The sequence below is a fragment of the Lutra lutra genome, chromosome 1 (assembly GCF_902655055.1).
Source record: "Lutra lutra chromosome 1, mLutLut1.2, whole genome shotgun sequence".
In the NCBI taxonomy this organism is placed as follows: domain Eukaryota; kingdom Metazoa; phylum Chordata; class Mammalia; order Carnivora; family Mustelidae; genus Lutra; species Lutra lutra.
The window spans coordinates 161,655,007-161,669,228 of NC_062278.1; the positions used below are offsets into that span (position 1 = coordinate 161,655,007).

Sequence of the window (14,222 nt, forward strand, 5' to 3'; positions counted from 1 at the left end):
CGATGTGGGACTCGATCCCAGGACTCTGGGATCATGACCTGAGCCGAAGGCAGCCGCTTAACCAACTGAGCCACCCAGGCGTCCCGCAAAAGCAGTTCTAAGAGGGACATTGATAGTGATAAATGCCTACATTAAGACAAAAAGGGGATCTCAAACCTAACTGTATGTACACCTCGAGGAACTAGAAAAAGAACAAACTGAGTCAGGTTAATGGAAGGAATAAAGATCAGAGGAGAAATGATTAGAGACTAAAAAACAATAGGAGAGAAAACAAAACTGGTTGGTTGGTTTTGAAAAGAAAATTGAAAGACCTTTAGCTACACTGAAGAAAAAGAGAGCATACTCACATAAATCGAAATGAAAGAGGCATCATTACAACTGATAGCACAGAAATACAAAGGCTCTACAATTACAAACCAAATAATTGGACAATCTAGAAGAATTGAATAAATTCCTAGAAATATATAACCTAACAAGTTTGAATCATGAAGAAATGGAAAAAGTGAACAGACCAATTTTGAGTACGGAGATTGAATTTGTAAAACAAAACAAAAAAGCAACTCCCTGTAAAGAAAAGCCCAGGAATAGATGGCTTTACTGCTGAATTTTACCAAACAGTTAAGGAAGAATTAATACAAATCCTTCTCAAACCCTTCTAAAAAGTTGAATGTGAGGGGACACTCCCAGACTCCTTTACAAGTCCAGCATTACTCTGATACCAAAGTCAGACAAGGATACTACAAAAACTGAAAACCATAAGATGATACTCCTGATAAACATAGATACAAAAATTCTCAACAAAATATTAGTAAACCAAATTCAACTACACATGATATAACAAAATAAACTGGGATTTATCCCTGGGATACAGTAATGGTTCAACATGTGCAAATCAGTAAATATGATTTAGCACATTAACAGAATGGAGGATAGATATCAAATGATTCAATTGATGCGGATAAAGCATTTGCCAGAATTTAACACCCTTTTGTGATAAAAAACTCTCAACACATTAGGTATAGAAAGAATGTACCTCACTCTAGTAATGGCCATCTATGACAAGCCCATAGCTGACATCATACTTAACAGTAAAAAAGCTGAAATATTTTTCTCTGAGGTCAGGAACAAGGAAATGATGCATACTGTCACCACTTCTGTTGAGCATAATGCCAGAAGTCCTAGCCAGAGCAAATAGGCAAGAAATAAGAGACATTCAAATTAGAAAGCAAGAATTAAAATAGTCTCTGCAGATAACATGATCCTACATACAGAAAACCTTAAAGACTCCACCAAAACCTCTGTTAGAACTAATAAGTGAAGTATTTTTAATAGCTGTAGGATACAATATTGACATACAGAAAATCGGTTGCATCTTGAAAAAGCATTGGACAAAATACAATATCCATTTGTGATTAAAGAAAACCTTCCATTAAGTAGGGTTACAAGGAATGTACCTCAATATAATAAAGGCTAGATACAAAAAACCCCACACCTAATATCATCCTCAGTGGGGAAAAACAGACCTATTCCTCTACTGTCAGGAAAAAGATAGGGATGTCCACTCTCACCATTGTTATTTAACGCAATATTGGAAGTCCTAGTCACAGCAATCAGAAAACAAAAAGAAATAAACGGCGTCCAAATTGGCAAGGAAGAAGTCAAACTTTCACCGTTTGCAGAGGATATGATACTGTATGTAGAAAACCCAGAAGACTCCCATCAAAAAATGGCTAGAACTCATACCCATGTTCATTAAACTCACAGGATATAAAAATCAATGTGTTGGGAAGACTGGACAGCAACATGCAAAAGAATGGAATTGGATCACTTCCTTACACCCTATAAAAAAATACATAACATAAAAAAATAAATAATATAATAATAAAAAAAAATTTTAAAGGCAGAATTGAGATCTTGGTTTAAAAAAAAAAAAAAAAAAAGGATGAAAGACCTAAATGTGAGACAGGAGGGACGCCTGGTTGGCTCGGTCTGTTAAGTGCCTGCCTTCGTCTCAGGTCATGAGCTCAGGGTTCTGAGATTGAACCCCTCTGTTGGGCTCCCTCCACAGCAGGGAGTCTGCTTCTCTCTCTCCCTCTGCTTGTGCGCGCTCTCTCTCTCTCTCTCAAATAAATAAAATAAGATAAAATAAAAGTGAGACAGGAAAGCATTAAAATCTAGAGGCAAACACATGCAGTAACTTCTTTGACATTGGTTATAGCAACTTCTTACTAGATATGTCTCCTGAGGCAAGGGAAACAAAAGCAAACATGAACTATTATTAGGACTTCATTAAGATAAAAAGCTTCTGTACAGTGAAGGAAACAGTCAACAAAACTAAAAAGCAGCCTATGGAATGGGAGAAGATATTTGCAAATAACGTCTGATAAAGGGTTAGTATCTAAAACCTATAAAGAACTTATCAAACTTAAGACCCCCAAAATAAATAATCCAGGCAAGAAATGGGCAGAAGACATGAATAGACATTTTTCCAAAAGACATACAAATGGCCAACAGATGCATAAAAAAGTGCTCAACATCACTTACTATCCAGGAAACGCAAATCAAAATTACAATGAAATACTACCTCACACCTGTGAGAATGGCTGAAGTTAACAATACAAGAAACAATAAGTGTTGGGGAGGATGCAGAGAAAGGAGAACCCTCTTGCACTGTTTGTGTGAATGCAAACTGGTGCAGCCACTCTGAAAAACAGTTTGTAGTTTCCCCAAAAAATTAAAAATAGAATTGCCCTAGAATCCAGCAATAGCCCTACTAGGTACTAACAAGGATACAAAAAATACTATTTCAAAAGGGTACATGAACCCTGATGTTTAAAGCAGCATTATCAATAATAGCGAAATTATGGAAAGAGTACAAATGTCCATTGACTGATGAATGAATGAAGATGTGGTGTGTATATATATTATATATATATAATCTGTATGTAAATATATATAATATATATACACACCACATCTTCATTCATTTCTTTTCATTCTTTTCGATGTCTGAGTACTATTCCATTATGTGTGTGTGTGTGTGTGTGTGTATATATGTATATATATATATATAGATAGATAGACACATACATAGTGGATAGTGGATAGACACATACATAGTGGATAGATAGATAGATCTATCTATAGATATCTATCTATCTATCCACTATGTATGTGTCTATCTATCTATATATATATATAGATAGATATATCTATCTATCCATTATGTATATATATACATAATGGGATATTATAATATATATAATAGATATATCTATATATATTATAGATATATACTATATCTATATATTAATGTATCTATGTGTGTGTGTGTGTGTTTGTGTGTGTGTACACAGAACACAAGGTCTACTTTCAGCAAATTTCAAGTACACAATACTTTATTATTAACTATAGTCATCATGATGTAAAATAGGTATATCTAGATATATAGATATAGATATATAGATATATCTATATATAGATATTATATATATAATATCCCATTATGTATATATATACATAATGGATAGATAGACATATAGATATATATAGATATAGATAGATATATAGATATATATAGATATAGATAGATATATCTATCCATTATGTATATATATACATAATGGAATATTACTCAGGCATCGAAAAGAATGAAATCTCACCATTTGCAACAATGTGATTGGAGCTAGTGTGTATTATACTAAGCGAAATAGGTCAATCAGAGAAAGACAAATACCATATGATTTCAGTCATTTAGAATTTAAGAAACAAAACAAATGAGCATTAAGAAACAAAACAAATTAGGAAAAAAGGAGAGAGAGAAACTAAGAAACAGGCTCTTAACTAGAGAGAGCAAACTGATGGCTACTAGAGGGGAGGTAGATGAGGGGGTGAGTTAAATAGGTGATAGGGATCAAGGATCATTTGTTGTGATGAGCACCAGGTGTTTGTGGAAGTGTTGAGTCACTAAATTGCACACCTGGAACTAATATTATGGTGTATATTAACTGGAATTTAAATAAATGCTTAAAATGAAATTAAAATAAAAAAGATCAGTTGCATCTCTATATACTAACAATGAAGTATTAAAAAAAGAAATCAAGAAAATCTCATTTACAATAATACCAAAAAATAAATACTTAAGAAATAAATTTACTGAGGAGATAAAAGATCTGTATATCGAAAACCATAAAACATTGGTAAAAGAAATAAAAAATAAATGGAAGGATACGGGGCACCTGGGTGGCTCAGTGGGTTAAGCCGCTGCCTTTGGCTCAGGTCATGATCTCGGGTCCTGGGATCAAGCCCCGCATCGGGCTCTCTGCTCAGCGGGGAGCCTGCTTCCTCCTCTCTCTCTGCCTGCCTCTCTGCCTGCTTGTGATCTCTCTCTGTCAAGTAAATAAATAAAATCTTTAAAAATAAATAAATAAATAAATAAATGGAAGGATATTCTGTGTTCATGGATTGGAAGAATTAATATTTTGAAAATGCCCATGCTACCCAAACTAACTATAAATTTAATTCAATTCCTATCAAAGTTCTATTAACATTTTTTTACAGAAGTAGAAAAAACAATTTCAAAATGCATATGAAACTACAACATAACCTGAATGGCTAAAGCAGTCTTGAGTAACAAGAACAAAATGGGATGTGGTGTATATATACAATGGAATATATATTATTCAGTCTTTAAAAAGAAGGTTACCCTACCATCTGTGACAACATGGATTAACCTGGAGTATATTATGCAAAATGAAATAGGGCAGATGGAGAAAGGCAAATCTGTATGATCTTACTTAGATATGGAATCTAAAGACGTCTAACTCAGCAACAAATTAGAATAGTGGTTGTTACCAGGAGATGGAAAATGGGGCAAATGAGGAGATGTTAGCCAAAGGGTACAGAGTTGCAGTTATAACATTATTAAGTTCTGGAGACCTAATTTGCTTTTCTTTTATTATAAATGAGTTGAACATTTTCTTTTCATTTTTGTACTTCTTGTTGTTTTGATTCTGGTTCTTTGTTCCTTAAATGTCAAGAGTTCTTAATATATTGTATTAGACCTTTGCATTATATATTACAAATATTTTTTTCAGTTTGTCCGTTGTCTTTTGAATTTGTTTATGGTGGCTTTTGCCATGCAAAAACTTTTATTCTTGTTCAACCTAAATTATCAGTCTTTTTTTATTGCCTCAGTTTTGAGTCATAGTTATTTTTTATTGCATCTGGATTTTGAGTCATAATTTCCCTGCACCAAGGTTTTGGAGGAATTCACACATGTTTTCTTTTACTTGTATGGCTTCATTTTTGTAGTTAGGTTCATAATCTATTTGAAGTTAATTCTTACGTGTGGTGTAAGATAGAGATCTAATTCTTTCCCAGTTTTTGTCCAGCCTTCCCAGAACCATTTGTTAAATTTGAATGATTTGAGATGCTGCCTTTATCATATACTAAAGTTCATATGTGCTTGGGTCTGTGTCTGGACTTTGTATTCCCCTGTACCAGGTCCACAGTGTTTTAATTATAGAAGCTTTAGTAGTATGCTTTAACATTTTGTTGGGATAATCCCCTGCAAAATTTTTCTTTTCCATGTCTTTCTTGCTCTTCTTGCATGTATGTTTTTACCACATGGACTTTAGTATCAATTTCCTAACCTCATATAGTAGCTTGTTTGTATTTTTATTGGAATTACATTAAATCTATGAATTAAACTTAGTAAGAACTAACATCTTTATAATATTGAATTCTATTAAAGAACATGAAATTTTTTCTATTGTTCATACTTTATGTGTCTTTCAGGAGTGGTTTAGAATTTTCCTCTTATAAGTATTTAATCTTTGTTGCTATTGTAAATGAATTTTTTTGTATCATTATGTGCTGTATTTATTTTTTGTATATATAAAGGACATTTTGTTTGTAAATTTTATATTCTGTTAATTCTCTCTAAAGTCTTTATTGTTTGAGCTATTTTCATCTTTGAATCTGTGGGCATTTCCAGGTATACTATCATATCATTTGTGAATAGAGATTGTTTTAGTTCTTCTTTTCCATTGTTATGCCTATAAGTAATTTGCCTTATCTAATTGACTTGGCTCATACTTCTAGTACAGTATTGAATAATAATGGATATAGTGAACATCCTTTCATTGTTCCTGATCTTAGTGGAAATATCTCTAGAATTTTCTCATTAAATACAGTCATGTCTTTAGGGCTACAGTATATATATTTAATCACTTTAAGGAAGTATCTCTTAGTTCCTATATTTGTAAGTGAATTAATGTTATCACTGCCTTTTTAATATTTATGGAAATCATGAATTTTTCTGTTAGACTTATTAAAATGGTATATAATGCTGATGGATTTTTAAATATTGAAGTTACCTTATATTTGTGAAGTAAATACCACTTTGTCATGGTGTGTCATTTTCTTAAGGTGGTCTTGGATTCTGTTTGTCAATATTTTTTCTTAATTTTGTGGTAAAATACACTTAATATAAAACTTACTATCTTAACCATTTTTAAGTGTTCAGTTCAGTGGTATTAAACACATTCACATTGTTGTGCAACCATCACAACCATCATTCCCTAACTCAATTTGAAAAACTGATTTGCTTGTTAATATTTTATCTAGCTTTTGCAACATCATTATAAGTAATATTGTTTTACACTTTTCTTTGTTCTACCTTTATCTAGTTGAAGTATCAGTGTTATTTATATTTGATCCATGAAAGGAATTAGGAAGTTGTCCTTCCTTTTTAATGCTCTGGAATAATTTATTGAGCATTGGGACTAATTATCAAAATTGACCCCAGAGTTGGCAGCTATGTAGTACTCTTAGTTTAATGGTACAGTGTTTTTTCTCCTTTTTCTGTTTTCAGTTGCCAAAGGATGCTACTTCTTTAATTTTTGTCTTTTTTTTTCCTTTCCCAGAAGCTATGCATTTTATAGATTGTGTTCTTTAAATCACAAACAAAATTTTAAGTTCATTCTATGTGGTTTGTGTTCTAAATCTACTCAGATTTTTTTTTTTTTTAGCATTTTCATACTTAATGTGGACTTAGTCATTGTGGTAGTATATTTTTAATCAATGTTAAGTCCTTCCTGTTCAGTTTTCCACAGATTTTTTTGCATTGTTTTTATTTTGGTCTATTTCTGCTTATCACAAATCCTTGTTGGGTCAGCAGGGGTAGAGTGGGAGTAGGAAAGATCAAGTACTGGCTTTAATGATTTTTTTCTCTTTTTATCCATAATCATTTTGAAGCTTTGGCATTCTCTGTATTAAAGTTACCTTATAGGCTGAAAGTACGGTTTCATGTGGAACTTGCTTTTTCCTTCTTGTTGCCTATGGTTTGGGGAGAAATAGTGTGAAGTAGATATCTATGCATTTGCTATTTTCTTTAGCTCTTAAGAATTTTTACTACGTTCCTTCTTTTCTAGTTTCTTAGATATAAACTATAGAACAAGTGAATTAGGGGCAGTAGTGACTTTTGGAGGATAAACATAATTAACCCTTTTCTATTGTTAAAGGTTGCGGATGAGGCAATTTAAAAAGAACTGGAAATGTGATTTAGATTCAGCCTTGAATGAAATAGAGGTATGACACTTATTTTTTTTTTTTTAAATAAATTGCTGGGATCTCTGAAAACCAGTAATAACAAAGAAACTTTGAATAGAGGGTAAAGTTTTTTTAAACCCTCTTGAGAAAATTCTCAAGGGAAAGAAGTCTAATATTTTTTTGACACTTTGAAATGCAAACAATTTCTAGAGTTATGGACTATTCTAAAAATAATTGTTCAGTTTCAAAATTAACATATTAAGTATAATAATCTAAGGCTTATTAGCCTTTAATTCTTGTCACCGGACAGACTTGGTGCACAAGAAAGTTGGCTTTCTTACCATAATCCATGGATGGCTGCAGTATGTGAAATGATAGTGGAAAGCCAAGGTCAGTGTGCCCTCTCCAGGCATTTGGAGTATAAGAAATAGAGAACTTTCAAGATGATTTTACTGTTTAGTTTAAGATCATTTTTATACTCATCTAGGAATTGTTGGTCTAGTCTTAATCAGTATTTGTATCTTTGAAATAATCTTATGTTGGGGTGGAAAAGTGTTTCTTTGTTTATAATAGAAAATCATGAGAAGATGGTAAATTTACTGAAATATACTTTGTAGTCCCTTTCACACAAAAGATGTAGTGCCCAAAATGATATTTGGGCCCCAAATTATTAATGGGGCCAAATAATAGCAAAATGCAATCTCTAAAAGTTTACTCTAAAAGTAAAATCTCTAAAAGTAAAATAATGTATTTCTACAGAGACAGCTCAAACTATATAGCTAATCATCTGTTTTCCATAAAACTTATCTCCACTGTCTAGTTCAGGTTTTGGGGTGACATCATTAAGTACATTATGAAAAGGTTATTAAAAGAGATGTACATTGCCATCTGGAACTTACAGAGACTATGCTATAGTCAGAAACGCAAATTGCACAATAGCAAGTTATTGTTGGTGTAACATTGTCAGTAAGTTTTTGAGATCTACAGAGATTGTGTTATTAATTTCTATATATCTAATGCCTACATGTGTTTATTCCATAATACGTTTTTTATAAATGACAGCTTTCTTTCTTTCTTTTTTCTTGTTTTGTTTCTAATAATTCTGATAGCATTGTAAAGAAAAAGGTGACTGGACCAAACTGGGAAATTTATACATTAACATAAAAATGGGCTGTGAAAACTTTGCAGATTTCCAGAGATTTTGTGCTTGTATTGCTGAAACATTAACAAAAGACTGTAAAGAAGAAAGACCAGGTGTTCCATTTTGTGAATTTGCTGAAACAGGTAAAATGTCACTCTTTGGGTTTAAGTATTGTGTGTATTAGGATGGTGCAGTGTTTTAACAGGAATGTAAAGCCCTTACTATTTTCCATGTTGGGGATAAGTTGATATTGCAGATTTCAGATACTTTTCCTTCTCTTTATAAATCTTTCATCTTTTTATTATCAAGTTAGATTATAATGATATAAGGTCAAGAATTGTTTTAACAACTCATGTTTCATTTTCTTATCTGTCTTTTCATTCAGATTGGTAAAACTATTGCTAGCAAATTGTACTGGAGCACTTGAATTTTTGAATCATTAAAGTCGTTACTACCTTCACTAGTATAAGTCAACAAAATTCATATGTTTCTGAGACTTTTTTTTTTGTATGAGCTCTTCACTGCTGTATTTTTTTTTTTTTAAGATTTTATTTATTTATTTGACACAGAGAGGGAGATCACAAGTAGGCATAGAGGCAGGCAGAGAGAGAGGGGGAAACAGGCTCCCTGCTGAGCAGAGAGCCTGATGTGGGGCTCGATCCTGGGACCCTGGGATCATGACCTGAGCTGAAGGTAGAGGCTTTAACCCACTGAGCCACCCAGGCGCCCCTTCACTGCTGTATTTTTAATCAGAGGTCAGCAAACCTTTTCTGCAAAGGGCCAGTAGTAAATATTTTAGGCTTCACGCTATCAGATGTGATCACACATAGTTTTCTTTTCCTTTCAAGCAACCCTTTAAAAATAGGGGAACATTCTTAGCTCACAAGCTATACAAAAACAGGCCACAGGCCAGATTTGTCCTGTAGGCTGTGGTTTACCAACACCTGGTCTTTGTTCTAGTGTCAGTAATTTCATATCACTTAGTCTTTGCTGCCATTTTAAATGACTTTTTCACTTTTTTTGATATGCCTACTTTGTGTTTCAGTTAGCAAAGATCCACAAAATAGTGAAGTAGATAAAACTTTGCTGGGAAGAATTGGAATCAGTGCTATGTACTACTATCACAAGCTGTTGCAGTGGTCCAAGGTATGTCATTAAATTTTTGTTTGGGGTTGGTACAGAGTGTGTTAATTTAAAATTTTTTTAACAATATAGTTAACCCTGCAAATTAGAAATCTCCTAATTATTGTTATAAGCGGCAAAATGAGTCCCAGACTAGTAAGTGAATTATTAGGTAGTATATTAGGCAAATGTGGAAGGCAGTAGCATGAGACCAGTTACCCTGAAGAAGTGTCAGAAGTATGCTAAGTATCATATTTATTTGAAGCAACTTTCATTACAGAGTTTTGCTTCCTCTTAAGGATTTATAACATTATAATTTTGCATAAGTTCCAGACACCTTTTTTAAGATGAACCCAGGGAACTCAGAATTAACAGAACTCCTTAAAAATCACCTCCTGGAACACTTAGACCATATATCTTGATATCTACCTTTGAGGTTTAGCTCACCTTAGAAGTGGTCTAGTTATTCTGGACCATACTGAACTACCATTCTTTAGATTTCTCTGAGGTGACAGGTGGTTGTAGATTCAACAAAGTGAAATAAAGTAGAGGACAGGAAAAATATAAAATAGGAAGGAATTTCTGAGGGATGAATGGAGCAGTTGAAAATGTGGTCAGTACTGAATCAGCTATTATAATGTATCTTTTGTTGCTTCTTTCTTCTTACAAAATAAGGTTATTTCATAAAGAAATATGTTCAGTAACATATAAGTACATGGTCACTCATACACATACAAATTCATTGATTTTTTTTAAAATTAAAAACAACAACAACAGAATCCTTGTACATAAGGTCTCCAGTCTTTAAGGTCTTCAAAAGGTTAGCATTCACTGTGTGGTTGTAGGCCTGCAATGGGCAGAATATAGCTTGTCCCTAGTCTCATAGTCTAGCTTAAGTTTCATCATAGCATTAATTTCTTAGATATTTAATGCTTGGGACATTGAGGACTACATAACACAGTATTTTTGACAAAGATTGATTTTGTTGAAATTTTAGAGTGTATTTTTATTTTATTCATTGTGATTATTTCTCAAGAGGCTGGTGAGTTTGTGCCTGTATTGTAATTAAAATTTTCAGTATCTTATTTGGAATGAATATTTTATTTATTTTACTTAGTATGAATTTTTTTAGTGAAACCTATTCCTTTTGAACACAAAAGTAAAACCATTGAAATTAAGCTAGAGCTTTTTCCTTAAAAATGCATTCATTTCTATAATCAACTTAGAAGTACCTTAACATCACAATATGGATCTGACTCAGATAGGATAGAATATAATATAAAACCAGGATCCACAAACTAAGAGCCCAATCTGACCCACAGCCTGTTTTTGTATATCTCAAGGGCTTAGAATGTTTTTTATATTTTTAAGGCATTAGAAAACAAAAACAGCAACACCCAAAAAGAATGTGCAGCTGACCAAATGTGACCTGCAGAGCCCAAGTGTTTACTATCTGGCTAATTATAGGAAAAGTTTGCTGACCTCTTATAAAAAAAAAAAATACTGTATGTCTAATTTCTGATGTCCAAATGAGATATAATCTTTATGTAGACTATGTGAAATAGTCTGTTGAATAAAAAACAATTTTCAGCCAGCAGTTTTATTCTTTTCTTTTCCCTACTATCATTCTTTATGTAAATTTTATAAGACATTACCTTGATTTTTCTCTTTCTCTCCCTCTTGGCTCTTAGGGTGATCAACAGAAGTATAAAAATGTATAGTTACTAGTTTTCCACTTTAGGGCAAGAAATCCTTTCTCCAAATGAAATCTTTAGGGGAAGCACAAGTATAAAAACACTTGGAAAGAGGTGTTAGCAGGGTCCTTCCCTCATCTGTCTCTGTGGCTAAGCAGGAGGGCGTTAAGGGAAGAGTCTTTTGAGAACCATCTGTCTAGAAGGATAATTCAAATTGGGTAATTGACTTCTGTACAACTACTGATGTTTTATTTCTGTGATACTCTAAATGAGTAATACTCAATATTCTTTATTTTTACTCTAGGGAAGGAAAGTCTTAGATAAATTATATGAATTAAAAATACATTTCACAAGTTTAAAAGGACTTACAGGGCCTGAGAAGCTAGCACCAAGATGTCAAATTGTGAATATTGCAGCAGAAATTTTTCTAAAAAGTGGAAGCCTAGATGGTGCCATTTGGGTATTGAGGGGTAAGTTATGATATATGCAAGCATAACATAATTTGTTGTTATAAATTCTTGTGTATGTAATTACCTTAAATTGATGTTGAATTGTGGGTGGTAATTTGGCCTAGTAAACCTTAGTGATCATGTAGGTAGGAAAGGTAGTTGTGTAAAATGGAAGGAGAAAGTTAACCTTACTTTTTTTTTTTTTTTTTTTTTTTTTTTGAGAGACAGAGAGAAAGCCCAAGCCGGGGGTGGGGGCCGTGGGAACAGGGGAAGGAGGCTCCCTTCTGAGCAGGGAGCGAGATGCAGCGCTCCATCCCAGGACCCTGGGTTCACTACCTGAGCTGAAGGCAGATGCTTAACCGACTGAGCCATCCAGGCGCCTGAAAGTTAACCTTACTGTAAAGAAAAAATTATATTGACCTTCTATTGAAAAGCTGGTTCTTACTTGGCCTAGAAACCATACAAAAATGCTTTACCTGGATTATCTCAGTTCATTTTCATAGAAACTCTATGAGTTTAGAATTAGTACAACTCCCCCCCCCCCACTTTTTTAAAATAAAAAATGTCAGAGACATCAAGCAACTTGCCCAAAATGAAGTAACAAGTAAGAAGTGGAGGCTGAATTCAAACCTGGACATTCCAGCTTCAGAGCCCAGGCTTCAGCTGCTATCTAAGATAGGCAATTCCCTATTGTAATCTGCATAAACTCTTATCTTTGTATATATAGGCAAACATAACTTCAAACCAAGACAAGTAAAGCTTATTTCCCTAGTAAGTCAACCCATCTAACAGAAATTACAATGAAATTAAGCCAGTAGAAGTACTTAAGATTAGTTTACTGTGAGGTAAATAAAAATTTAGAGAGCACACTGGTAACATAGCATGCTTTCTAATGGTAGCTCTGGCTACTTGAACCATCAGGAAGACTTTTTTTGTTAAAATGGGATAACAATGGAGAAACCTCAAGTATCTCTGGATTTAGGTGAGAAGATGGAATATATACACAAGTAAAGCAAATAGATAACCTTTACACTAACACAGAAACACATACCAGCACACATACATATTCATATATATATGAATATGTAATTAACATATATTATTTATATGTTAATCATTAATATATATAGTACTTTGTCTTTGTTCAGGGATGAGAGTTTATGGAATGCAGAGGTTTTGAGTGTACTTCAGGATCAAAAGCTTGTTGGAAAAGTTTTTCTTTAACTTAACAAACATAGCCAGTGAAGTTTGCTAAGTGGGGAAGAGTAACCAAAATACAAAAACAGATATTAGCAAAATGTAAGCCAAGCTTTCTTTGTTAGAAAGAAGAGATGTGGCAAGATGGAAAGGTTGAAATTGGTTCAGTTGGTAAAAATGAGCTTATTGCACCTTGTGACAGGAAACTTCAGCCTAAAATTTCTGGCAAAACTATTCTTTCTCAAACTAGAGCCTAAAGGAGTTTGTGGGAGGGTTTGGGATGGTCTATGGAGATGTTAAATTTTTACAATTTCACTGTTACCTTTAAAATTTGTATAAGTTAAAAACACAGGATTCCCTTTTTCAGGGACCATTTCAATTGAAAGTCACTTTTAAAAATATATTTTATTTGTCAGAGAGAGAGAAAAAGGGCATAAGCAGGGAGAGCAGCAGGCAGAGGGAGAGGGAGAGGCAGACTTCCCACTGATCAGGGACCCCTACGTGGGGCTTGATCCCAGGACCCTGGGACCATGGTCTGAGCTGAAGGCAGGCACTTAACCAATTGAACCACCCATGTACCCAAAAGTCATTTTCATAAATACAAATTTTTTTTTAAAGATTTTATTTATTTATTTGACAGACAGAGTTCACAAGTAGGCAGAGAGGCAGGCAGAGAAAGAGGAGGAAGCAGGCTCCCTGCCAAGCAGAGAGCCCGATGCTGGGCTCGATCCCAGGACCCTGGGACCATGACCTGAGCTGAAGGCAGAGGCTTTAACCCACTGAGCCACCCAGGCACCCCCATACATACAAATTTACTTCTTCCAAAGAAGGACCCACAAAAGTATGCTGACTTCTTCCCAGAATTGTTTTATTATTTTTTCTTCTTTGGTGCTTCAAAATCAGGTTTGTTTGTTTGTTTTCTGTTTTTTGGTTTTTTTGCTTTCTTTTAAATTATTTTTTAAATTATGTTCAGTTAGCCAACATAAAATACATCATTACTTTTTGATGTAGTGTTCAGTGATTCATCAGTTGCATATAACACCTAGTGCTCAACACCACACATGC

General features: G+C 33.6%; 1 protein-coding gene across 1 annotated transcript in view; it reads left to right on the forward strand.

The window, feature by feature from the left end:
- The window catches only part of TOPAZ1 (testis and ovary specific TOPAZ 1), a 119,456-nt gene that overhangs the window by 82,537 nt on the left and 22,697 nt on the right, over positions 1 to 14,222 (forward strand). Inside the window, 4 exon segments of the mRNA XM_047742265.1 lie at positions 7,527 to 7,593; positions 8,664 to 8,838; positions 9,741 to 9,841; positions 11,816 to 11,981. Of these exon segments, the coding sequence (XP_047598221.1) occupies positions 7,527 to 7,593; positions 8,664 to 8,838; positions 9,741 to 9,841; positions 11,816 to 11,981 (509 nt within the window).